General features: G+C 44.2%; 1 protein-coding gene across 1 annotated transcript; it reads right to left on the bottom strand.

The window, feature by feature from the left end:
• Positions 1–27,532, bottom strand: SYNDIG1L (synapse differentiation inducing 1 like). Its single transcript, XM_061559145.1, has 4 exons — positions 27,010–27,532; positions 18,826–19,557; positions 16,153–16,290; positions 1–2,825 (listed from the first exon to the last, which is right to left on the bottom strand). The coding sequence occupies exons 2-4, from the start codon at positions 19,435–19,437 to the stop codon at positions 2,667–2,669; spliced, it is 909 nt and encodes a 302-aa protein (XP_061415129.1). The 5' UTR covers positions 19,438–19,557; positions 27,010–27,532; the 3' UTR covers positions 1–2,666.
• Positions 27,533–27,995: the final 463 nt, after the last annotated feature.

The following is a 27,995-nucleotide window of genomic DNA, read 5'->3' as shown; positions in this document are numbered from 1 at the left end:
AAGATGCCTACGACCGTCGTGTAAATGTGCGCTGAAGTGGCACGTAAAACGATAGCGGACACAAACACGAATCTTACATCGCTTTAACGAAAACAAAGCAAGGGTAACAATATATCCTGCATTGCACAAATAATTCAGTGTCACTCCTCGCCATTTGTAAAGCGGGCGAGCAGTGATGTTTAATCAGAGATCAGTGTAGAAATTATTCAACCGTACTAAACTTCACCTTCCGTATATACATCGGTATCTGAAAACCAAATTATAACTTTGGCCTCCAGTTGTTGGGATTTACTGCAGATACGAGTAAATGTGATAACATATAAAGTAAACAAAACTCTGTTCACACACAAATAAATCAAATGTGTTTAGGCATTGGCCATATTGGCTCTCCAGACGATATCATGATTCACCCCCCTCTTCCAATTCATACAGTTTTGTTCACACGATTATTCCATACGTAACAGCGTATAAATTACATAAGTTACGAGTAATTGATCCTCACGCACACGATTTTACTGCGAGATTAAGAATCAATTGAGCGTTGAAGGAATGTCGCATAAACGTACACGGTCCATGACGTTATTCTCCAACCAATGTGATCATGCGTTCGTGCCAACAATTCCACTGTGCACCTACATTTACAGCCCACGCCTTGCGCCTGCAGGCCGTGGGGGATATTTTGACTATACTTCACCAGGCTGGTTAGTGTGGGTTGGTGAAGGTGGGGAAAAAGGGGGGGGGGCGGGCAGAAAGCAATGGCGTTTGCTGCATTGCTCTTCTGCTGCCCACAATGCCTGCTACGCCTGTCTTTTGCGCTTGGTGATCACCCATCCAGGCACCATGCAGGCTAAATTCTGCTTGGCGTATTAGATTTCACAGTTTCGGGTGCATTCCATATGGTTTGGCCATAGGCTGAGAAAATCCTATAAACAGCTAAAAACGTTTGCGGAAGTGCAGTTGGACTCTGTTAGGTCAATTAGCTACGTAAAAACTAAACAATGCTTTTTTTATGTTACCATGTAAAGCCACTGAGCTATATAGCTCTTTTGCAGAAGCGACCTGGCCACAAATGATAGCTCAACGAAGTGGCTTATCATGTAGAAATGTAAACCAGCCAAATACTTTAGGTGCATGTTTCTAAATGTGGAGAGAAAAACCGGAGGACCCGGTGAAAAATCAACGCGACCACGGGGGTGAATATGCAAACTCCAAATATACAGGCGTCGGGGTTGGAATCAAATCCACGACCTCCTGTATACCAGGTGAGGCAATTAAGATCTCGCCACTGTGAAGCCATCAACATGCACAGTGGATGGCACCAACACATTGACTTTTAGGATGTCTGTATATTTTCCATAGATAAGTGAGGCTGAAGGATAGTTAAAGTAGGGTTTTCACGGCTGTGCTGCATAGCTCAGAGATGCCGTTTAAATCCGAACAGGTGGCACAACTTGACAACACATGGGAGAATGTCCAAAGCCTATGTCAACCCAACTGAACACTAAACAAAGGTTCATGATAACCTCATGATGACATATCTTGGTTACATATACAATTATGAAAGTATATGAGAATTGAACATTAATTATCTGTGAAGTACCATTCTGCATGAATTAATTAAGCCATAAATTAATGTTTACATTTCACACCAGAACCTCCATTTCCATACCATAATCTTAAAAATGGCCTCCTCCAGCAAAGGTGGTTGATTAACATTTTATTTATTAAAATACAACATTGTGTACTTAGATTGGCTACGCTCACGTAAAATATTTCACTTCACGTTATTTAAATGTAAACATTTTAGGAAAAAGTAAAATTACTGAAATAATTAAGCAAAACCAATTTCCAGCCGGTGACAGGGCACATTTTGCTCATGTACACAGTGGTGTGAGTGCTCAAGACGAGCAAACCAAACAAATGTTGATGCTGATTTCGGTACCATGATTAGGCAAGACAACGACATAAGCATGATTGCCATGAGCATAATATGTACTTTTTTATTCACAAATGCAGTTACTGCCAGCTGAATGTATAGCACAACATTAGTTACCAGATATTTTGGTAAAGAAAAAAAACGAGCCTAATTTACGATATCAGACCTTCTTAACAAAACATTGTTACCTAACTATAATATACTCTTAAACAAAATGCGTCTTTGTGCAGTGACAAAAAAAAATATTTTTCTTGTTTTACCAAAGTACGACTCGCAACACGAATGGTGTTAACGGAGTCGAGTTACCGTGAACCAATCAAGAGTCGGGTGCTCAAGGAGAGTGTTGGCTGATGTGGCCGACGTGGCTTTGCACCGCATCTGCGATGCGACAGCAGCTGATGACTCTGCAAGGTTATGGATGTGGTGGGTTCTGTGGGGGGGTGTCAGTGGAGGGAGGGGGGAGCAGCAGCCGCAGCACTGGCAATCTCGCACGCTCTTAGTTTTTTTGAGCATCTTTTAGCGAGTCAGTCGGGGAATCGTGGTGGTAATAGCACGTGGTGGCGGGGGAGGAGGAGGGGGGGTTTGAAGACAGAGGAGCACATGATGATGACGATGCCTCCGAATTTCCCCACAACAAGTCCACAGGTGAGCCACCTCTTCCACCGCCCCCCCACGCCGCTCCTCCTTGCCGCCACCGCCTCTCTGCCGTGGCGGCCCAGGTGGCGGGCGGTTATCCGTGGCCGTTATTGGAGAGGTAGGCGATGAGGGCGATGACGGTGCCGATGTAGAGCCCCGTTCCCACCGTGATGGAGAGGATGGCGAGGAAGAGGGCACGTCGCGAGGCGGAGTTGGCTCGCAGGTAGTCGCCCTTCGTCACCGCCTTGCTCGACTTCGTTCGCGGAAGGGAGAAGCGGAGGGGGGGGGTTAGACGGGAGGGTCGATAGAGCGGCGGATAAAGGGTCAACAATGGTCGTTTGGCATGATGGGACGGTCTGGCACGACGTTCGCTCCTTTGTTGACCTTCCCCCGATGTCTCAGGCTTCGCCTTGTCAAACAGGAGAGGGCACGAGGAGAGGGTTAACAAGGAAGGACTTTGTACGTGGCACGTGTGCATTTTCATCATGTCGCGATTGTCTCTCGTGCGTTTAATGTAATCGGGAACGTAGATGTCGTCAGAGCTATAATAATAACAATGCAAACAAGCCATGGGCCACATAGCTTTGTAAAGCCCGAAATATAACTTTGAAGGCGATGCACATGTAATTTGTCGAATCTCAGACATAGCAATTGCATGGCTAAATCGCTTACAAAGGAATCTATAATAGTTGCTCTTCGTAGGCCATACAAGAGCAAGAGGAGGCAGACAAAAGTAAGCGCACTCACATGCCAAAATGTGGTAGCAGTTTGTCACATGAGAAGATAACTGAGATGGCTTGTCATTCACCCAGCCAGGGAGATCGTAAGCACCAAGAGTCTGGGTGACTGTGTTAAAATCAAAAGGGCACTCTGCCATGTGACAATGAATCGTTGGTTGGCTTGCGCCAGTGAATTGTACAGCAAGGAGTGATTTGTTTTGACAAGAAGCAGCAAATGGCACCAAAATTTATTTTCTGCTGTGCAAGAGTCTCGGACACCTGGGCAGGCTCTGCATTGTGGATATGTTGGTTATTTGGAGTACACCTCTTGAATTACATGTCTTTTAGAATGTTTCACAATCCCGCCATTATCATCGTCGTCATCAGCCTTGCTCTAGTCATTGCTGGATGAAGGCTTCCCAAAGTTGCTGCCATTCCTCATGGCCCTGCAATGCCACAACCTATCTCTCTTCTGCATATGAGCTGATCTCATTTCTCCATCCGCTATAGGGGTTGTTACCGCCTTCAGCTAACAGTCTTTTGTCAGTCTCAGCCATCGACCGTAATCCCTTGACGATGTGTCCCACACACACCCACTTCCTTTCCCAAACAGTCAACGTGATGTATCTTAACTTATCTTATTTTATATGTATAGTGCGCCTTAGCTCAAGACGCTTTACATCGTTTAAAAGCGGTAACAAAAATAGAGCGCTTTAGAATGGCAAGGGCATGCAAGGGCCGAAGAACGAGTGACCTAACAGAGGCAATGTAGGCGACACAAAAGGGCAGGAGAGGGATGGGAAGGAGTGGAGTGGTGAGGGGAGGGAAGAGAATGGGCAATGAAGAAGAGGTGAGCATTGAGAGAGGAGTGGAAAGAGGTTAATGAGGGGGACTGTTTAATGTACAGGGGAAGATTATTCCAGTGGAGGGGTACAAAGAGGGGGGAAGGTTGAAATATTAGATTGGGCACAGGGAGAAGGAATATGTTCTCTAATAGACGTGTACCTCTCTCTAAGTGTACTACCATCATACACCACCTCTCTTATTTGAGCTCTGTTAGTGGCCACGGTTCCAATCCTTGACATAGCAGGAAATATGCACTATCACTTAGCAGACTTGAAATATATCAGTTAACTTGTTTCCTTTCTTAATTTTATATTAAAGTGTTAAGCTCCTTTTGATTTAACAAACTGTTTAATCCCAAGTAATATTTTAAGCATGTATGTTATGAAGACGTATAAGAGCATTTACAGACGAGTAAAATATTATTTGTTAGAGATGACATTTTACAGACGAAATTAATCCTCCATTTTAATAAAGCATCTGTCTCTGTTTTTCATCGTAACATTAACATTTTCAGCCCTTTCGCCAATACACTGCTGGATGAAGGCCTTCCAATGCTGTGTCGGTCATGGGGGTTGGTTGACCATACTTCACCATGCTGGTCAGTACGAGTTTTTGAAGAGAGGGGGGGGGGGCGCAACCAGTTGAGATATCACCAATTTTAGCAACGGCTGGGAATTGAACTCGGATCGCTGTGTTCACAAGCGCAGCGCACTAACCACCAAGTTGCTGCTCCACCCCAATAAGAGTGGTCAACAAATAGTGTACAGTAATTTCTAAATTTGTGTGTTTTTTTTAAGTTAACGTGAAATATTTTGACTCGTTTGAAATAAATCGAAGTGTGAAATTTGTATCGGTTGGGTAAATGATAAGGCCAACATCTTGACTACAATCAGATATAATACCTCATTTAAGTCAGGGTTTACTGACTGGCTTTGGCGTTATAGTAAATGTACTACCTATAGCATGTTATCAAACTTACATTGTTGATGACATTAATAAGACAATTGCCTTTCAAATCACTTGGCAATAGCTTCTGTTTGTGTATAATGTGTTTATATAAGTTGTAGAGCGGTGGCATGGTGGTTAGCACACTCTGCTGTAAACCTAAGCAACCTCAGTTCGATTCCCAGCCACTGCTAACATCAGTGGTGAGTGATATCTAAATCAATCCTGGGATCCCCCACCACCAACCCACACTGACCAGTATGGTGAAGTATGGTCAGTCAACCCTCATGACCGACATGGCATAGGAAGGCCTTCATCCGCAGTGGATCAACAAAGGATTGTAAATAATTTGTATGGAAATAATACAATATTTAATATAAATACTGTACTCTATATATCATATTCTGCTCTATAATTTACAAGTAGCTCTAATTTGATTTGCAACTAGAACCAAAACACAATCATCATCTTGCTCATTACGGTTATAATGTGTGAACCAGTTAGATAGGCCGATTATTTCTAGCCACTATATCATGATATATCCCCCCACGTACGTATATCTGTGAATGCAAGCACGCTCGGGTCAACAAGGGAGCCTAATGTCAGGAGCAAAACATGTCCAGGAGAAAAAGCCTCGCCAGAGCAAGATTATGAAGCCAATTATAGTTGCATGTAACCCTTGGGGGAATAAATGTCGAATTTCCCCAAAAGGCGATGGCTTCAGAAAGCGTGGGTCGGGTGAGCATAACCACCGGCCTCCGCGTCGCGCCAAGGACACTAGCTCGACTGTGCTCAGTTGCACAAGGTCGGGGTCAGAGGTCGCAACCGGGTACCCGATACCCGTATCCTACCCGATACCCGGCTACCCGTACCCGGCCGGGTACGGGTACCCGTTTGCAACCCTGGTGCGGCCGGGTACGGGTACGGGTAAGGAATCAAAACCCGTTTGCGACCTCTGGTCGGGGTTGATTTGATCATTTTATTTCATTAACATCGTGCAGATAAGCCACGGCCAACACACACTAAAAAAAACTCTCAGAAGACTTTGATTAGGTTTTTTTTTTGCTTTTCTAAACCATCTCCTTGCATGAATTATAAAAACAAACCTCCACCCCCACCCAAATCACAAAAAAAACTAACGTTGGTATCACGTGATTAATAGATGTACAAAGACTCCTCAAATAAGTTGAAACGGCGATGTACAATGGCATAGCTGCCGCATACATCATAGCAGTCCACCACAGTGAACATCATGCATGAGAGGGTATACAGTATTAATTTTTGATAACAAAAAAATAACACTTTAATCTGCGAGAACACTCTTCTTGGTTCTTTCGGTAAAGTCACGTAGAAGGGAAATAATAAAAATAAAACATGAAATAATATTATTTTATTATGTTTTATTTTTATTACTTTATTATTTCCCTTCTACGTGACTTTACCGAAAAAACCAAGAAGATGATTCCCTGCAGTCACGAAAGCTTTAAATCGAAAAAAAAAATCTGCGAGAATACTGCCAAAAGCTCTCTTGATATTTTAAAGTTTCCAAACATTGTGTTTATTTCTTTCACCAATTCACTGTTGGATGATGGCATTTCCATGCTGTGCAGTTCTTGGGGGTTATTTGACTATACTTCACCACGCTGGTCAGTGTGGATTGGCGAAATCAGGCAGTACAGACGTTAGTGTATGTAGTACAGTACAATACTGGATTTGACTGCTCTCATACTGTACTTTACATACTACTTTACATTCTATTGTACGCAGAATATGTGCTACGAATGGACATTGCTAGAAACGTCGCTGATGACATTTTTTATTTTAAGGTAGTATGGTTGACGAGTGTGAATTATTTGTTAATAGTGTTTGTGCGCCACTGCCAGCAAAAAAATTATTTGTCACCAAATAATTTTTTATACAAAATCTGGTTGTTATCGTTGTTCTGTGTATCTTGGCAGTTTAATAATTTGGGTACATTTGGTTGTAATGAATTGGACTTTAATTATGAAAATTTCCCCACCGGCACATATTTAACTCCCAAGGCTTCTTCACACCACAGTAATTCGAGCTTTTCATTAGCCCGATCTCTGGAGTGTTTCTCCTGAGCATGAGCTACGTTGCTTTTTAGCACTTTAGCAATTTAATTTTAATTGTCCTAGCATATCTTGCACAGCAGATAGAAGTGGCATAAAACATGTCCTGGTCTTCATAATAAAGGCTTTTGGGTTAGATCGCGTAAGTATAAATGTGTCGCAACCCTCCATCACCCGACACGGCCAATCAGTAAAACATGTGTCACGTTGACAAAACGCCAATTAGTTACTTCTTCAGCCCAGCGGTGTGTTTGAAGAGTGAATCCACAACATTTAGAATTTGAGCACGACGTTTTGCTGGGAATGACATCCAACAGCTTCGGGCAATTTGCCAGAATAGTGAAGCTATCCACCTGCTTCCGGTCTTAAATAGTGCAGGATGACGTCATCATTGAACCCCATCAGGTTTAGAGATCAGAGGCGGAGGAGGGGGGGGGGGTATTGTAATATTATAATAGAATAATAATCAGTTCATTAGTATGTGATTCCTCTATAAGGAAATGGAATATGTATTGTGTATTACTTAACAATATGCTTCCAGGATGTGCTAAGTCTGTCGCTATCAGAGCGGTTAAATTTATTGGTATTTCTCTCAATTTCGATGGATTCTCTAATTAGTCTTGGCCAGTAATAATTAGTTTTGCATAACACTTCAACGTTATCAAAATCAATTGAGTGTCCTTGTTGGCAAGCATGATCTGCCACTGCCGACAGTTGTGTTTGAGATAATTTAATGTTCCTTTGGTGTTCTTTTAGTCTGACGCTAATGTTACGTCCCGTCTGTACAATATAGCATTTACCGCATAAGCAATTCATCCGAACTTATGTAATTAATCTTTAGTACAAGACACTGCTACTTCTGCATGGTGGACCCTTCCAAACGTCGGACTGGCAAGAATGCACCTGCTGTCACGTATCCGGACCTTCCTTCATCCATCGTCCCAGTGCCACACTACCATGAGCTCCCCGTACCCACTCCTCCAGAGAGAGAGCACCCATCTTTAGAAGAGAGCAGCAAGTCAGAGAGCGAGGAAGACGTAGATCCAGATGACAATGTCAGAGGTAGAGCTGAGGAAACAGACCCATACTACCCCAGCCAAAAAGACCTCAATGACTTGATCAGAGATCTTCGTCTCACCAAGTCCAATGCCGAGCTTTTGACGTCTAGGCTCAAGCAGTGGAACTTGTTGGATGAAAGTGTGCAAGTCGCAGATCAGAGGAAGCGTAACCAACCTTTTTGCAGCTTCTTCACCTGTCAAGATGGGCTCTGCTTCTACCACAATGTGACCAGTCTGTTCGAGGCAGTCTAAATTGTCTGTAACCAGAATGAGTGGCGCCTCTTCATTGACAGCTCATCCAGGAGCCTCAAAGCCGTGCTGCTCCATAATGGTAACAAGTACCCGTCTCTTCCCCTGGCTCACTTGGTGCACCTTAAAGAGGATTACAACAGCATTCGAGACCTTGCTGGGCGCCTTTAAGTATGATGAGTATGGCTGGGAGGTCATCGGAGACTTCAAAATGGTGGCATTCCTGATGGGTATCCAAGGTGGTTTACCAAGTGTCCCTGCTATCTTTGCCTTTGGGACAGCAGGGGCACCAAGGCGCACTACCACAGGCGGGACTGGCCACAGCGGACCGAGTTCTCTGTGGGGAGGAACAACGTTAAGTGGGAGCCACTGGTGGACCCCCGGAAGGTGCTGATCCCACCACTGCACATCAAATTGGGCTTTATGAAACAATTTGTCAGAGCTGTAGATAAGGAGTCGGCAGCCTTCAAGTACCTTCAAGACTTCTTCCCTAAGCTGTCTGAGGCAAAGGTCAAAGCCGGTGTCTTCATTGGACCACAGATAAAGAAGATCCTGGAGTGCAATGAATTCCCCAAGAAGCTCACTAGTAAGGAGAAAGTGGCTTGGAACAGCTTTGTCGCAGTGGTTCGTAGCTTCCTGGGCAATCACAAGGTCGAAAAGTATGGGGAGCTGGTTGAGACTCTGGTGAAGAACTATGGCACAATGAGCTGTAGGATGTCCCTCAAAGTCCATCTCAATAAATTCAAGGAGAACATGGGAGCGCACTCAGAGGTGCAAGGCGAGCACTTCCACCAGGATATACTGGACTTTGAATGCCACTACCAGAGGGCTGATTCGGGAAAGTGATTTACAGTATAATCGAAAATCTCGAAAAACTACTCACTTCTAAATCTTTTGTAGTCATTTTTGTATTACTTTAGTACAAATAAATGTAATATTTTATTCATATGTTTTTTTTTCTGACTTTATGTGAACGAAAAGACACAAATTTGACCGTTTTCCCATTGAAAATAGGTACATTTCAAAATATCACTGTCCCGGTCACAAAAGCAAAGTTTGTGGAGAATAATAGCCATTTTCTATACTTTTTAGGCATAAGCAATTAGGAAATAACACTTACTACCCAGGAACAAACATTTGTGTTACATAGTGTAATCTAATCACTTTCAGTAGTTTTGTTGTTTGGTCTCTTGGTTTGGCTTTCAAGAAGACAGGTTTACCAGAAGATATTCCAAAACTTGCTGACCATTGTCTAATCACACTTATTTCTTATGGTGAGGTGATTTCTTTAAACAAAAGGAAGGGGCAGCAATGGGTTCGCCTTCATCTCCTTCTATATGAACTCTGTACATGGAAAACTTTTAAACAAAAGCACTTGCCTCAAGTACATTAAAACTATATTTTTGGTTTAGATATGTCGATGACACTTTGGTTGTCTGGCCACATGGTAAATATACACTTAATTATTTTTTAAATCATCTCAATGCACAAAACCCGGCCACCCAGTTTACAATGGAAATGGAGGTGAACAACACACTCCCCTTCCTAGACATTTTTCTTGGACGCGGCCTAAATGGTAAAATAACGCACAGCTTCTACCGAAAGGGAACACACACTGATTCCTATCTGAATGCAGATTCGCATCATCATTCAGCACAGAAATCCTCTGTCATCAAGACGCTCATACATCGAGCAAAAACAGTGTCAGATGGTGAAAGTCTAAGGGGAGAGATTAAACATGTTAAAGAAGCACTACGCCTGAATGGCTACAATTATACTCAAATTAACAGAGCATTGAATGCCAAACCAAGACCGAACAACAAAACTGCTGAAAGTGATCACGTTATCAAAATACAGTAATTAACAGGACCCTGCGGGGTGGGCTGGTAGGAATAATACTTAGTACCGGTACAGGGATATCGACCGGGTATAGAGGAGTTAAAGAAAAAATTACTGTATTCTAGTGTAACGTTAATTAAAAGTGTTTGTTTTGACAAGAAACGCTGTGAGATTTAAAGACTCGTAGTCTTTCATTTCCAACACCACCCTCAACACCACCCCTCCCACGGACGGACGGACGGACGGACGGACGGACACATTAATCTATTGGTGGTCTGGTCCACTTCGTTCCTATCAGTAAAATACCATATATCTCAGGAGTAACTGACAAATTAGCCCGTGCTTTGCAAAAGCAAAACAGTAAAGTAAGATTTGGTACAATATACAAAATTTCTAAAAACCAGTGTCTTGTACTAAAGATTAATTACATAAGTTAAAAACAGAAGGCGTATATCGGATTAGTTGCTTATGTGGTAAATGCTATATTGGACAGACGGGACGTAACATTAGCGTAACACTAAAAGAACACCAAAGGAACATTAAATTCTCTCAAGCACAACTGTCGGCAGTGGCGGAAAACATGCTTGCCAACAAGGACACCCAATTGATTTTGATAACAGAACTAATTATGACTGGCCAAGACTTAGAGAATCCATCGAAATTTCGAGAAATACCAATAATTTTAACCGCTCTGATAGCTACAAACTTAGCGCAACCTGGAAGCGTATTATTAAGTAATACACAATACATATTACATTTCCTTATAGAGGAATCACATACTGATGAATTGATTACTAATCTATTGTATAATTACAATACCCCCCACCTCCACCTCTGATCTCGAAACCTGATGGGGTTCAATGATGACGTCGTCCTGCACTATTTAAGACCGGAAATGAAACCATCAGTCAGTCATTGTCGTAACACTATCTTTTTAAATAATGTATCTGAACGAATGATCACGTGGTTGTGGTGTTTTAAAATCGCATTCTCTTAAATACTTTTCATGTTTTTAAATGTCCCCCACACTGCAATGATCATCGCTGATCAATATTCTTTAGGACCGAAATATTCTACCATGTCCTGAAATGATCTTTGACAAAGCACCACATATTGCCAGTGAGCTTCTGCATCCAGTAATAATGAGAGGGACTACTTAGAGCTAGTAGCACACGTACAAAGGAGACATTGGAAGGTATGAGAGGCCAATTTGGCGTGGAGACTAATAAACAACGTAAGTAACACGACCCTTGCTTCTCTATCTACGTCTGCAGCACCTATCGAGTGTGACCCTCGCAGCTGGCTTCCACGGGACAAAGCTCACAAAACATCGGTGCGTTTCACACAGCTCACTTTGTGTTTTGATTCTCTAGCATCGTGGATATGTATAAGATTAGGCGAGACTTGCTGCTGTTTTGAAGGATTCTTGATATATATGGTAACCACTGGTGGGAAAAGGTGTCTTTATTTTTATCCGCTGCTGTTTGTCATGTTCAAAAGCATGTATTAGCTGAGAATAGAGGGCACTATAATAATAATAAAATAATCTGTTTCTTTCCCCGTTTAAAGGTGTATGTGCCGGTGTATATTTATATTTGTAGCAATATTGAATTAATATCTCCATTGACTTGACAAATAAATAAATGATGCTAAAAATCCTCCGGCCACTGGAGGTTCAGTGGATTCTGTCGGTACGTTTTTTCCAAATGTACGCTCTGTGCATGAGCCTGGCAAGCAGGTATATGCATCCGAGCACATCGCTGCAGTTTTCTTTTTCGCTGATGGTAACTTATACATATGGATGGTCTTGATTAGGTGACTGATGTAAATGATAACATTGTTCAAGAGGAACTGGAGAGCGGAAATTTGGCATCGAATATAGTCGAGTGAATCGAGTCTATGCCAAAGAGAGGACATTTATGGCGCAGCGGCTAAACACACCGCGCTATGAACACTGCAATTGGAGTTAAATTCTCAGCCATGGCTAACATCAGTGGGGAGCGACACCTGGATCAGTGCTGCTCCCGCACCCGGCACCAATCTTCACCGACCAGAGTGATGAAGTATGGTTAAACAATTTCCAATCGGCAGTGGATGACAAAGGGATGTAAATAATGTGTTTATTTATGGTCATAACTATAAAAATAAAATCTCAATCTTAAAATTTGTACCCTAAATAATTATGGCTTGGAGATTCATAGATTTTACTCATAGCGTAGGATCTTGCGTGAAGTTCTCAATACAGTGATCCCTCGTTTATTGCGGTTAGTGGGGACCGGAACCCCTCGCGACAGGTGAAAATCCGCGAAGTAGGATTGGCCCCCTAGGAATTTCCGTATATGTGTGTGTGGGTACCAGGATGTTTAAAATATGTATATTTATACTTTATATATATTTTACTTTAATCTATTTAATTATAAAACCTTAATATTATACATTCACTCTCTCTCTCTCATACGATACGTATTATGGTGTTCTACACTCACCAATGACAGTAGTATCTTGAGACTTGACTCCAGTAATGACGACGACGATGACAATGACGATGACAATGACGACGATGACAGACCTGTGCAGTTCGATGAATGTGATGATGAATGATGATGATGATGGTGTTACTGCACAGGTATAATGAGGCCTTTAAATCAGTTCGAAAAAATCCGCGATGCACTGAGGCCGCGAAACTTGAACCGCGAAGTGCCGAGGGATCACTGTAAATTTAAATCTCACGGTAAATACATATAAAGCAGTCAATGATTTAAAAATATGTGAGCCCGAATATCAGTGAACCTAGTAATTGACCTCGTGTGGAGTGTGACACCAAAGCCAGTAGAAAAGACGCAGAATCGGTTTTTGGTCAATCCTAACTCGTGTCACTGCTGGTGGAAAGGTCTCCACCCGAGTGAGCTCTAGAAAGCCCCTCTTAAGTGGATAATTTAAAATTAGCCGAATAAATGTCATTTGTCCACCACACAACTCCATGCCTGTGGTCCGATCAATGCTCCAGATAATCCGCATGCCTGGGTGTTTTATGAGTTAAAAATATGAATTATTTGTGGAATGCACATTAAATGTATTTGTAATGTTCATGGCAATTTTACTGCATGCATGGTGAAGGAGAAGTCACGTGATCATCGGGGCCCATGAACGGGATGTACAGAAGTGTGTATCGCTAAAGCAGTTTCCGTTACGTTGGGAATAAAATAATAATAATTACGGTTTTTGAAATGTATTCATTGGAAAACTTACCTGAGTATGTAATATCAAAGTAACGTACAATAGTTTAAGGTAACATTGCAGTTAAAATGTAAGGCTGTATGTAATTCATGCATCAGTTAGCAGTTAAATACAGTATTTATAAAAATTACTTGTGAGTACAAGGTTATATGTTGCATTTGACCCCCGGTGCATACATTCTACTCATGGTGTCAACACTGGCGGGTGAATTACTCAAGAGACTACAAAACCTCATCTGGAGCACTGCATCCGAGCCCTTAATTTCGAAGCTGTCACCTACACTAGGCTTGCTGTGCAACCACACTCAATGATACAATTATACACACGGTCATTTTTAACACCACTACGATCCTACTAAATGCACGTAACAGTCGGGGAATGGAAATCCCCATTGCTTGAGCAGGCCTGGTTTTTTGATGGGCAATGGAAACCGCTTTGGAAGAGAAGAGAGACGAGAGATACGTCTGAATGAAAGGACAAATCTATTTTAGATGGAAGTGCTTTTTGTAAGAATGCATCAGTTGGACATCTGGATCCTAAGCAACTCGAAAATGAGTTGTTGGCATTTGAATACAGGTGCCTCAGATGGATGTGAGGAATTTATTTGTGGCAAGGCAGGCTTAGCAATTCAAAAGTCCAGCAGAGAACATTGTTGGTAATTGTTGGAGATATGAATATGAAAAAAACTGTTGCACGGGGTAAGACATGTGTGCAGAAAGGGGGAGGGCCGATTGCAGAGACAGCCATTGAAGGGGTCTCCATGAGCCCTGTGGCCAATGGGAAGACCAAAGGCCAGATAGTGGGATACCGTTTGGGCAGATGTTGGAGGTTGTGCGTCTACTGTGCGGCAGTTGCGGGATCTGGCAGAGGGTAGAGAGTGTTGATAAAGTGTGGTCACATCAACACCTTTTGGCCATATGGTGACATCTTGATCCTTAAATGGAGATCAGCGATGAAATGGAAGGCGTCTCTGGAGCTCCTGGGACACGCTTTTTAAAGACTCACGTTTTCAACGTTAAAGAAATCTTCGTCTGAGGTTGATTGCAGTCATATTCTTAATTCCTTTCCTACTGTTTCGTTTTCTCGTCTTTTTTCCTGTTTTTATTTTCTCTGACCTATTCCCTGCTACATAATTGTATGTTTTTGTTTATGCGAACAACATTTTTCATGCAATTTAAAAACGTGATAGCAAAAAAAAACATGTGTTTGACCTACATGTTATTTTTGCCACCGAATGTGCTTGACGTGAGGCGTTAAATGCTCTTCGTGAGAAGCTGGATGCAGAAAAAGCCACAACCATTAGTGTGCTTGTACCAACAGTTTCTATTTGCCTTCTCCCTACAAGTGTTATGTAAGAATGTGTTATTTGGTATAGCCCTGTGAGCCATTCGGCTCTTGAATCGGGTGCAACCACAACAAATAAAAAACAAAAACATGAACAAGAAAACATCTTAAAGTGACTATGTGACTATGCGCAAACAGAAAAATCCAGGAAAAAACTGCAAAGTCTTCCAGAAAAAAAACACCGTACACCAACGCTGTGCAAAAATCCCAGTGGGATGCAAGTCAGACAACAACAAAAACAACCACAAGACAACTTAGATTAAAGCCATCATTCTAACTCCGTACTACAACAAACAAACATGGCCAAACCAAAAAACTTTTCGAAATCATCAAAATAAAGCCATAAGCAATGTAACAGTGATCATAGGAACTGTGACCGAAATTTCACAATAAACGACATAAACAACATGTACCACCAAACCCTGTAGCCATAGCTTAAATCAGTGTTGTGCTTTTAAAAGGTGTGCTTCTATCCAGAAATAATATAAATAAATAAATATATTTTTATGAATTGGTTTGTTATGTTTCACGTTGCTTACGTAATGGCGCGTTACGTACATGATTTCCAGAACGAGGTTCCCGTCTTTTTTAAAGGAAACATCGTTTTTATTTAGCTATCGTGATGTCGACTTTAATCACTGATACTGAATAGTTTACTGTTAGGAAGGTTCCTGTCACACATTTATGAAGTGTCCACAAGCACGCAGCGAAGGCCTGGATTTGATACCGCACATGACATCACAAATTGTACCGACGTCTCGACACGTGGCACATTTTGAGGCGAGATTCCAGGTTGACACATGAATAATTGAGTCTTTTCTCAGATGCGAATGTGCTTCATGTGTGGACTGCTACGGCCAGGAACGTGGACACATCAATGATCCTAACATGTTAATGATCCGAGCAAAGATGGTCACCGCATCGCGCACTTCAGATGCGCTTCTGCGGCCGTCTGGAACGTTCTTCCTTCCTATTTTAGGAAGCCACTGGACCTAGGCACTTTTAAATCTAGATTGAAAACTCAGTTATTTAGAACTGATTTTTGTGTTTAGTTTGTTGTCCTTCACCTCCGATAACCACAGTTGGCTGCGAAAGATGTTCAACAAGAAATCCTTCAAATGGGAGAAAAAAAATGTTTACGCACCCTTCACCTTCGCAAAACAAATAGCTGCACAACAATGGGGAAAAGCAGTGAGAGTGAAAACACACGAAAGGGCATTCGTTGGTCAGGCGGCACTGCCGAGACTCACCTGCTGCGAGAGGCAGAAGGCAGCAATTCCAAGAGGCCAGAAGCAGCAGAGCATGGAGAACACGCTGAGGCCCAGGTGGTCTCGAGGTGGTAACGACAAAAAGGTGTCCTCGCTCTCCGTATCGCTTGAGTAATCGCTCTGGGCAGAGAAAACGGAGCAAACGGCGAGGCCAGTCACCTTACGAATGAAGCGTTTTCCCTGCACGATGCTATTTGATCCAGGAGCATAAACAGGTGGAGTAAACTCCACTTTGTGCGTTGCAAAGGGGAGTTATGCACTGCCGTGCCGGACAAGACACGCGGCACAACATGAATACGCGTCGGAGAGCCATGCAGCACAACCAGGAAAACGTGCGTAGCAGACCGTGGTTTCTTTTATATTTTAACCTCGCAGCTAATCGCTCGGGTAGAATTTAAAAATAGCATTAAGTAACTGCGTGATATGGCAGACTGTGCACTTGGCTGGATTGGGTTTTTAGCACGGGCAACATTTTAAATGGTGGTTGATACATCGGCTGCCATGGGAATTTTTTTTTACTTTTCTTGCCGATTGCATAGCAATAATTACACGTTTTAGCCTGTCATTACCTCCCAGATGTATTATCGTAAAGCTCATTAACATATTGTTCCATGATATTTAAATGCACAAATTACAATGTACTTTGAAACTCAAATTTGAATTGCCTTTGTTTGCAGTGGAAGACATGGAACCAAGACTTCAGTTCAGCCTGGTTTGTCTGGTTTGGTCATTAAAAATATATATTTTTTACACCCAGCACACCACATCCAGTATCCCTCTCGCTATTGCTGTGGCTACTAATTGCATGCCTCCTGCAGTCCACCAACGATATGGAAATATTCAGCGAGAAATTAAGCGCTGTGTAAAACCCATTGGTTTGAGACGCTGTACAATTGAAAGTGACTCTTTAAAGCTCTGCACAAAATTATATTTTTAAAAATGGCTAAATGCTTATTTATCTTGTGACAATGTGAATAGCAAATGAGTTGGACACCATTCACGATGCTGCAACAAATCTTCAGATATTTCACACCCCTTACAAAAATGTTGCATTCCGTAGTAAATTTCCTGCATGAGCAGCATTGAAAGTGGGCTTATACAGCAGCGCATGTAATTAAGCATTTTACCCAATTTTTGGGGATTTAGTCATCATTTCATTATTGTCAACAATGTCTTAAAAATGCCAGAACCCGAGCCTCAAGGTCACTCTGTTCAGTAAGGCACAAGGGACTTAAAGGGCGAGGGACTGAGTGCACCTGCGATAAACAAGATAAAGATGAAGGCGCAGCCCTGCAATTGCCTGCTCGCTGCTCGTGCCACAGCTGGCAAAACGCCCTGCGCTAGAGGTAGCTCAAGAGAGGCCCTGTGGATGGTTATTTGGTCTACTCCTCCACGCTGGCCAGTGTTCAAAGACGTGGGGGTGCATCCACACTTCTATTTAGTGACCACTTTGTGCAGACATTCACGGCTTCATTCCTTGTCCATCTTTGTGTGCAAAATGCCAGATATGCTGAGCCTCAAGGTCACTCTGTTTAGCAAACCACAGGGGGAAATATGGGTATTGGGACCAAGTGCACAGGGATATTTTGCTTTAAATAGATTTCAGGAGTAAAAAGGTGTGACTTCAGCAGAAATATACCGAGCTAAGTCCCGCTAAATAATATTGTTATCCAATTATACTCCCAATTAGTATCCCTTGGATGTATGCTGGGATTAATCACATGCAGCCACTCGAAAATGTATATTGCGCGATTGATTTTGAAACATTACAGAGAATGAAAGATTGTGTTTTGTGAAATAGTACAAATTGTGCTTCATGTGTTTTAAAATCTATTTCATCACATTTTCTAAGCATGTTACATAGTCCAATGAGCAAGCTTTATAAAAGGGATGGTGTGATGGCCATTAGTGAATTGTTGCTTTGATCCTTCCTCAGTGAAAAATTATAACGGTTGCCATTCATATTAGCACAGAAATAGCTGCAGAAGTTACAAAAAAAGGACATAATAAATGTATCATTTCATCATTGTCATGTTAATGTGGGTCACCAATTTGTTCTCTTGGAGCTACATCCATGTAGGAGACAAAAAGACGTTTTACCTCTGGTTTGAAGCAATATCAAGATGCTCATGGAAAAAAAAAATCTTCGCTTTTCATTAATTGGCATTTTCATTTGTAGAATCTATGAGCATCGGGGTTGATACCGGTGCGGTGTAAATCAGATATTAACACGCTTCTCGTAGCAATATCAAATAAATATATTGTTCTGTAACGTAATATCCCATGTCCTCATGAGTGCAGCATCAAAATGCAATGCTTGTTACATGAAAAAAAAGTATTTTAGTGCGTGTAACATCCTCCGCAGTGTCATGCTAATTTGTGTTTTTACGCACGACATCTAATGACACTTGAAGAGCCTACCATGCCCTTCCGCTCACACACGAACAAAGCCGTGGGTATGTCGCCTATTTTTTTTACTCTTAAGCAGTTTTACTCATGAATGTGTTGCCATATTTTTGGTTTGCTATTTGTGCTTATTCCCCACTGCCAACAGGGTGTCACTAAATAATCTGGGTACAATTGTTCGAAACAAACAAGCCAAACTAAAATTCCATCCCCTTTTGCCCACGTGCAATCACGACCCCAGCCACACACCTGCAGATCTTGGTAGTCGCCCTCCTCGTCCACCTCGTAGGACACGGTATGGATGTGCCGCGGCTCTCCGGCCGCACCGATGGCTCCCCTCGTGGGGGAGTCCATCCTGCTGCCGCTGCCGCCACCGCCGCCGCAGCTGCTGTCGCTGTCACTCGCGCTCCCGCTCAGGCTGTCCCTGCCGCCGGCCACCGCCACCGCCGCCGCCGCCTCGGTGAAGGTGGTCTCGCAGTGCAGGCTCTCCGTCGGGGGCTCCCCGTGCTGCGAGCAGCCGCCGTCCTCGTTCGCGTCGACGACGGCGGCGGGGGCGGCACCGCTGGGCGACAGGCGGGCCACGTGCGATGAGTCCGAGCTGAGGTGTCGTCGCCGCTTCTCACCGCCGCTGCTGCCGTGCTGCTGCAGCTGCTGCTGCTGCTGCGTCAGGAGTGCACCGGGGTCCAGCAGCTGCTGGTACACGCAGGTGGAGTTGTCGTCGGTGCCGCAAGAGTTCAGGTAGATTGAGATGAGTCCGTTCGTATGTCGGGGCCGCTCGTTGTACGCGAAGCCGTTTTTCTTGTAGAAGTCGAACCCGTTGACCGGAAGAAGTGGGTTCTGCAGCTCAGCCAGGCTCTCCATTGTTGGTAAAAGGTTTTTCTCTCCTATTTTGTTAAACGTGTCGTCGAGTCGCGTTGTGCTTTAACGGCTGAATCTGCGCAAAGTTCTTACATCAATCTTGTCGCAGCAGCTGCTGTTCTTCTTCAAGAAAGAAAATATTGGAAAAGCGACAAAGCTGCAGTGTTAGAGGTAGCATCAGCGCAAAAAGCTTTGTTGTGCAGCTGATATGTATGAGCAGATATGCCTATCTCAGACAAACAGATTACCACAACTGAAAATAGTGACTGATATGATGTTCTGAAAATGCTATAAAGCTGAAATTCAGTCAAAAAATATACTCGCGTTTATGCATATAACTAGGATAATTCAAAAACATTTTTTTTATTTTGGTCCCCAATATTATGACCTGTGCCTAATTGGTTTCTATAATGTGACTGGGTCAGCCTCAAGTGCTACATTGCTTTAAGTCTCATGTAAGCCACTTAACATGTATGATCCGGATCAGTGAACCAAGTAATTTGCCTCCTGTGGAGTGTGACACTAAATCCAACAAGCGGGCAAAGTCTGGTTCCTAGTAATATCATACCACAGCATCTATGGGGACCTTTGTGTTTTAGAACCAAAATTAATTGCACATTAAACATCAACAAAATATATCAAAGAAATACTATTATCATTTTGAGAACACATGAACACTTGTACTACTATTAAGCACAAATTACATGATTTGCAGCTGTCTATATGCCTGATAATTCCATTCTCAATTATTGTGCTTAAATACTTTTCACACCAGGATTACACTAGAGTAGTCGCTGCTGGACTATGTCTAATAAAGTGTATTGGCAAAGATCAACCATCCAGAAACGTTCCAGCCTGCATACTAAACTATTTCACAATCACTATGCAATTACTGCACATCTCCTTAAAGCATACTCCTTGGGCATTTATTAATAATATTACAAGTCGGTGCACTTGGTCGATCGGCATGTTGTGTGTGATGGAGGAAAGCGTGGGCACTCCCACTTAAACACATCTGGCGAGCGTGAGAGAGTAGGCGAAATTATCCACTTAGAGGGGCTTGCGGGTGGGAGACCTTTCCACCAGCAGTGTCATGAGTAAGGCTTTTCAAGGATGTACCTTTACCATTGACCAGAAGCCGGTTCTCCGTACTTTCTACTGGCATTAGTGTCACACTCCACACGAGGTCAATTACTAGGTTCACTGATATTCGGGCTCACATATTTTTTAATCATTGACTGCTTTATATGTATTTACCGTGAGATTTAAAGATATTGAGAACTTCACGTAAGACCCTACGCTAGGAGTAAAATCTATGAATCGCCAGGCAATCATTATTTAGAGTCCAAATTTTAAGATTGAGATTTTATTTTTCTAGTTATGACCATAAATAAACAGATATTATTTACAGACCTTTGTCAGCCACTGCTGATTAGAAATTGTTTAACCATACTTCATCACTCTGGTCGGTGAAGATTGGTACTGGGTGCGGGAGCAGCACTGATCCAGATGTCGCTCCCCACTGATGTTAGCCATGGCTGAGAATTTAACTCCAATTGCTCAGTTCATAGCGCGGTGTGTTTAGCCGCTGTGCCATCAATGTCCTCTCTTAGGCATAGATTCGATTCACTCGACTATATTTGATGCCCAATTTCAGCTCTCCAACTCCTCCAGAACATTGTTATCATTTACATCATTTACATCAGTCACCTAATCACGACCATCCATATGTATAAGTTACCATCAGCGAAAAATACAACTGCAGCGATGTGCTCTGATGCATATACCTGCCTGCCAGGCTCATGCACAGAGCGTACATTTCGGTAAAACGCACCGACAGAATCCACTGAACCTGCAGTGGTCGGAGGATTTTTAGCATAATTTATTTCTTTGTCAAGTCAATGGAGATATGAATTCAGCATTTCTACAAATATAAATATCTACCGGCACATACACTTGTAAACTGGGAAAGAAACTGATTTTTTTTAATATATAATGCCCTCTATTATCATCGAATACATGCTTTTGAACATGACAAACAGCAGGGGATAAAAATAAAGGGACCTTTTGCCACCAGTAGCTACCAGATATAAAAAGAATCCTTCAAAACAGCAGCAATACAATGCATTCCATCCCACGGGCTCACATATGTACGCAATGGATTCGGTAAATTACGTAAGGTCCATAGACCCTTCATCTCTGTATATCGTATCGAAATGTGCACGGCTTGATACCTGCTTTGCACGCTTTGGCACAGCGTAGGAAATTAGATGATCCAACAATATTCATTGAAATTGGTGGCGGGAGATTTGCCTCTTTGCAAAGTTTGGCTCCGTTACTGCTATGGTATCCGCCTCGTGGCTGCCAACAGTACCAAGGGATCTTAATTAATGTGAGGTAGCCGTTAGCCATTTTCAATTTATAACATTTGGGGCTGCTCCGTGTGTATACAGTAAAACATCAATTACCTGCGCACAGGTTAACTCACGTAATTGGATTTTGCGAATGTAAAATTCCCATTAAGTTCCCCTTCACCGACGCCCCCCCCACCCATATGCACCTCCTCTTCTCCTAGAGTGAGTTTTGATTTGCGATTACTGGCTCGTAATTAAATATACATCAGTGGCGTGCAGCCGTGGCAGCCGTTAATGCGAAAGGTTATAATTGCAACATCTAATAGGCGAGCGGGTGATGCTTGATAGTGTTTTTTGCACGTACATTTACACGTGTACGTGTCTTCGTATCTTGTTAAAGGGAATTTATGTATACCACCCGCCTCCCAAACGATGGTAACAAAAAACAACACGTTCTGCATAAGAAGTCAAGAAGGGCAAAAACAAGTGCAGAGTTTGCCCGCTTAAAGTAATTCTGCTGGTCGACGTGAGTCTGGAAAGTCAATGGGATGAAAGACGAAAACTATTTTTTAAACGGACAATTGATTTGTTATAATTTAATACAGCTTTCTTTTTCACATGACTGATTATTTTTAATAGCAAATCACAAGCTCCATTGTAGATCATATGCATCACCACCACATTTCGTGGCTTTCAACGCGTTTGCCAGTTCTTTCCCCTTGTGGGCACAAACACAAACCAGGTTTTATTCCCCGTTGAAAATGTTGTTTACGACTCAACAGAGGCCGAAGTTGGCCGTGGAAAATCCAATTTGATTTACTGAGTGGGCGTTCACTCACCCGCTCACAGAGTGTGAGTCCGCTGTCTTTTGGTGGGAAGGTTGGTATGGGCCCTCTACACTTACAATATCTGCCTCCAGACATCAAAACATTTTGCAGCAGTGACTGAAGTCACGGGCCACTTTGTTCCTGCGTACTATGAAAAAGAGGACGCCATATTCTCGGTTCAATCATGAATACGCACCAAAATCACCCGATGTTAATACACTCGGAATTGTACTACTATTATATCTCACCCGATGACTAATAATGCATACAGTACGTATGGCGTGCACCAGCGGGTAAATACAGCCAGTTAACGAACCTCGGCATGGACACCGAGAAACTACTTGGCTGCTGGACAGCGGGTGCTCTTCCACTGCCCAGCAGTTGCTCCGGATTTGAAGGTTGGCCCCTAGACACACAGGGCACGCTCGGACACTCGCTTGTCCCTGGCAAGGCTGCCACCGTGTAAATGATGAAGCCGCATTCGTCGCGTTCTCAGGGCAGGCAAAGCGGCCAGCTTTTTCTGTGGCCGTGTAAAACGCGGCACTGATGAATGAGCGGACCGAGGAGGCTGTGCGTATGGGGCCGCGTTTCCCAAGACCACCCCACACCGTGCGATTACCCCACAGTAGTACAACCTAGCGGTGTCTAAAATTTAAACTGTAAAGATTTTATTATTTTACCAGGTAAGGCCCACTGACGTATATAACTCGTTTTCAGAAGCGACCTGACCGCAAATGATAGCTCAACGAAGTGGCTTATCACGTGGAAATGTAGAGCAGCAGACAAATACTCGCCGTGGGTGTTTCTAAATGTGGAGGGAAAAACCGGAGGACCCGGAGAAAAATTAATGCGATCATGGGGAGAGAGACCTGAAAACTGGAAATATACAGGAGGCATCAGGGTCTGGATCGAACCTACACCCTCCTGTATACCAGGAGAGGTAGTTAGCATTTCGCCACAAAGGTGCGCATTCGAGTACATTACCACACTGAGTCTCAGTACTGTAGTTCAGGCGTCAGGGTCGGGATCAAACCACGATCTCCTGTGTACCAGGTGAGGCAGTTAACTCATGCCACGGCGGCGCCCCTCTCGCCACCACGGCGCCCCTGTCATCTCTCATGAGCAGGTCACTCGGCGTGTAGCCCTTCTCTTCACCCGTGCATAACATCATCAGTGTTAATCAGCTCGCTGCTGCTGCAGACTGGGTGCCGGGGAGAGGTTAACATTGACGGAGACACCGCGGGTCACCTCCCCCCTCCTCCCGTGGCAATGACTTTTCCCAAAGATGTAAGGCTCCATGCATGTCTTTCTGAGATGGGGGATTCCCTATTTTAAGCCTCGCCTGGGCAGGCGAGAGGAGATGCACATTCTTGCTGCGTATCGCATTAGATACCAAGCAAACATGGATTTTATTAAATGAGTACATGTTTTAGATTACACCATCTGCCTCCAGACATCAAAAACATTCACAGCACTGAGTGAAGTCAACAGACCACTTTGAGCCTGCGTAATGCCAAGCTTAAACCAATAAAGTCTCGGTTTAAATATGTAAATATTTAAAAAAATCGCTCAATGTTAATACGTAACTCAAAATAATAATTCTGTATTATATAATTTCGTGTCGAGCTGGGAACCATTGCATAAAGAGGGAGTTCTTGCCTTTAAAATCTAACAGTTCACCAGCATTGATTAAAGCAAGCACGCTCGACTCCACCAGTGGAGACCCCGTATGTCGAAACCGATTCAGGGTTTGCTTGAACTGAATGTTGCTGAAATGATGCACTCCCGGAAGACTGTGACTGATGGATAGCGCAAAAAAAAAAACTTACATTTTATCACGTGCAGACACAGATACATAAAGGTGACATTGCTTATGTAATTTTGTCAAAATTATCCTGTGCTCTGAAGGTATATGGTACTAAGATTCCTGCCAGGTGCCGATAATGCGTATACACAAGTACTCGGTGCTTTGTTTCAGACCGAACTATCTGGGGCTGAGCTACAAAAAATATTCCCCCGGTTGAGGTCCCCGGGGGCACTGAAGGGTCGGCCCGGCAAAAAAATCATTACAAATTATGGTCTTAAAATAATCACTATCCCGTGTGCGCTGGTGACGTGTGCACATTTTCCAGACAATAGCGAAACAGAGCCCCAGCTCGCTGCTCGTTAATGACCCGGCTTAGGATAAAGCACATGACACATGGCATGACATTACAGCTTTCTTACTTACGTACCAACGTGGTGAAGTCTCGTCAATCTCTGCCCTCCCACCCCACCCCCATGACTGACACGACATGGGGAATCCTTCATCCAGCAGTGGACTGACAAAGGAGTCCACACGACATGTCGGTCACGGGAGGTTGCAAGTAACATCGGCAGTAGCCGCTGAACGTGAGACCGTGAAAAGCGGAGGCTCTTCTCCCATCAGGGTCACAAGAGCCACGGTAAAATCCGCAAGCGATGCCTGAAACCTTCTACAGCGCACAGATGTCGGCTGCTGCGAAGCAAAACCCCCAGGAAGTCGAGGCCACCTCGACCAGGGAGGCCCGGAACACGAGCTGCGTCTGCGATGAAAAGCAGACGATGCCTCCTCACTCATCTTGCTCCGGCGCCGTTTGCTCGAGGAGCACAGCTGATGATTCAAGCATCGATACTGGCCATGCGCGGGGCGGGCGGGGGGGGGGTGCCCCCCACAAATGGTCATCATTGATCTGACTAAAGTTGGTGTGATGGACACTAACACTAAATGACGACGACGATGATGCTGATGATGACCCTTCTTAAGATATGGATCCGAGGTTCGACGTGATTTATAATCTGCACAAAGGCGCTAAAGGCGACTGCAGACGCACGGCTATAACACTCGCTGCGCGAATGCCTCGTCGCGAATATACATGCATAATGCACACAGAATACACGTGTCAATCCATACACGGCTCTCAACAATCGCCCGGAGTGTCGCTTGCCCCATTGTGTGCACGGGCGGTGCAGCGGACAATCTCACCCAGGTTTGATCACCAACGACGCGCATCAAACAGCCCCTATGAATCCACTCAAGCTTTGAGTTACGATTCAATGGGTCGCCTCGTTTACAGCGGGCATTATCGTCATCATCATCATCACCCCAGCCAGGCAGCAGCCGCGTTCAATGTGCATCAAAGCCAAAGATGTCCCGTAAAGCCTTAACGGACTGTTGGGGCAAGTGCTTGTTGGCGAGCACCTAATGAAGGGCAGTACGGCGCACACACGTTTCTCCAGATTGCAGGGAAACGTTACAGGGCTATAGATAGAAAACTTGACACGTGTGTGTCAATAACACCGCCCTAAAATAAAACCTAATACAGGATAAGCGACGTTTCGGACAACGACCCTCGTTCATAATGCAATGCACTTATTGCGGTTCGGGCAAACGTCATTTAAATTGGCCAGATTATCATATTATTATTAAATCCGTTGTGCAATTAAGAGGGTGTTGCTTTCTTCATTTAACTGCGACATTTTCCGTGAAAATTTCAGGAATGCCATAAATAGCCCTGCCGCGAGAGTTTGATGCATCATTCGCAACGTTCGGTAGGCAACATACCCACGGCGCTGTATCCAATGCCGACCGCGGCTTTCATCATCTGCTACCAGTCGCACTCAGAAACTCCCCAGCGCCCCGACTCGTTACAAATGTCGCTTCTTTGTCCACCGAAGCAAGCGACGACCCATTGTTAACGTGATGCAGACAATCAAAAAGAACATCCCCTTAATAATGGAGGTTTTTGGGTTGGATCGCGTAAATAAAAAAATAAAAAAACGCGATCTAACCTAAAAACCTCAATTATGGATGATATTGGTCGCGAAAGTCTACGTGTTAAACAAACTCCCCCTTATAGCCTCAAACAGACTTTTGGGGCAAGTGCTGTTAGCGAGCACCTAATGAATGTCTTTTGTCTCCCAAGTGACGATGTTTACACATCGCACCGCGTACTCATTTGAGCTTGAGCCGACCTCGGAGAGGCCCAGAACCGGTTCAGACAATCGTCGCTGATGTTGACCCTGAGCGGAAATCGAACTCGGGCTTACCGGCTCCGTAGCGCGGCACAGCGCGCTAACCACTGCACTACCGCTCCCCGCACACGCTACACAATTCCTTGATAATCGATGTAAATAAACATATGTTCAGAACAAGCACCCTGTTGCGATCTTGCCCCACGTGCAAACGAGCCGGCTACCGACAGCGGGTCTCGCAGCTCACTCTGTGTGCCGCCTGGGCCTCTCTGCCTTTGCGAGAGCGAGTGCTCTTTATTCAACACGTTTGGCCGTTCGTTGCAAGGTGACATTAAAACCACGTCCTCCGAGGGCCGGCTTTCTTTCGGCCGCAAGACAATGTAAAGAACCGCATCGCTTACCGTAAAATCATACTTTTTCCACGGGCTCCGTCCGGGGGCGGAGGAGGAGGAGACGCATTATCGGGCGCCTCTCCGTAAATCCACACGCGTCCATCTGCGCGCCCGCCCGCCTGCCCGGGCTCCTGATGAATGCTGCCGCTAAGCGCACGAGGATTTGAGCGCTGGTAGCAGCCCGGGAGCCGACCCTGGGATGAGAGCTGCTGCTATAGCGCGAGCGCGCCTCTCTTCGCCGCCGCCGCTGCCGCGTGCTCCGCCCCGCGATCTTCCCCCCCGTCCCTTGCCAAGTTGTCAGGCGTCACACGTGGCACGAAGAGTCCGGAGGCGAATGGGAGGCGGGGGAGATGGGGGGGGGTAAAGACTGACGAGAAAGGCTCACCTCGAAAGGCAGTGCTTTCCTCTTGGCAAATCTATTAACACCCGCCTCTCAATCACCCCGCGGACCGTCGACTCTTCCTCGCCTGTTCCCTTTCCTCCTGTCACGGAAGATTTTAATGCGTTGTCCAGTGTCCACCTCGCCCGGGGTTGCGAGTGGCTGTTTTGCGTGTGTGTTGCGTAAAGGAAGCATGTCAACAGACTCAATACTTAGATCAAGCCCATCCCTCCCCCACCCCGCTCCCTCCCCCCCTTTTTTTTAAAGATGAACTGGTCTCGTGTTGCTGTTATCGTGTTAGTATTTAACTTGTCATAGTATCGTTATTGTTACTGTGTGATCTATGTCATCGATATCATGGCGTTGTCGTATTGGTGTGCTGATGAATGTGTATTCAAGGTTGGTGTAAATAGCCGGTGACACGCACGCAGGTCGAGGAGTAACTGCTGCTCGAGTTGCTTCAAATGCAGAGCAACACATTAATCCACAGTTGGGCGCAGCTATCGGCTGTGGATTATCATAACGCCCCCGCGTGCACGTGAATCCAAGGCAGGCGTTGTTTGTCGTTTGAAGTGGACCCACCAAAAACAGCGCCTTCTAATTGTATTTGTGATGC

Source organism: Lethenteron reissneri, chromosome 25, assembly GCF_015708825.2.
Source record: "Lethenteron reissneri isolate LAM-NWPU_2019-01 chromosome 25, ASM1570882v1, whole genome shotgun sequence".
NCBI lineage: Eukaryota > Metazoa > Chordata > Hyperoartia > Petromyzontiformes > Petromyzontidae > Lethenteron > Lethenteron reissneri.
The sequence above is the reverse complement of the archived record's forward strand: the minus strand, read 5'-3'. Positions and strand labels throughout refer to the sequence as shown.

Bases quoted from the DNA above. Each gene is read 5' to 3' on its own strand.
- SYNDIG1L (XM_061559145.1), bottom strand. From the start codon at position 19,437: ATGGAGAGCCTGGCTGAGCTGCAGAACCCACTTCTTCCGGTCAACGGG. The intron at 16,291-18,825 runs GTGTGTGGCTGG...TTCTCTGCCCAG, and splicing joins GCGACTACCAAGATCTGCAG to AGCGATTACTCAAGCGATAC. The intron at 2,826-16,152 runs GTGAGTCTCGGC...CCGCGAACGAAG, and splicing joins CCTTCTGCCTCTCGCAGCAG to TCGAGCAAGGCGGTGACGAA.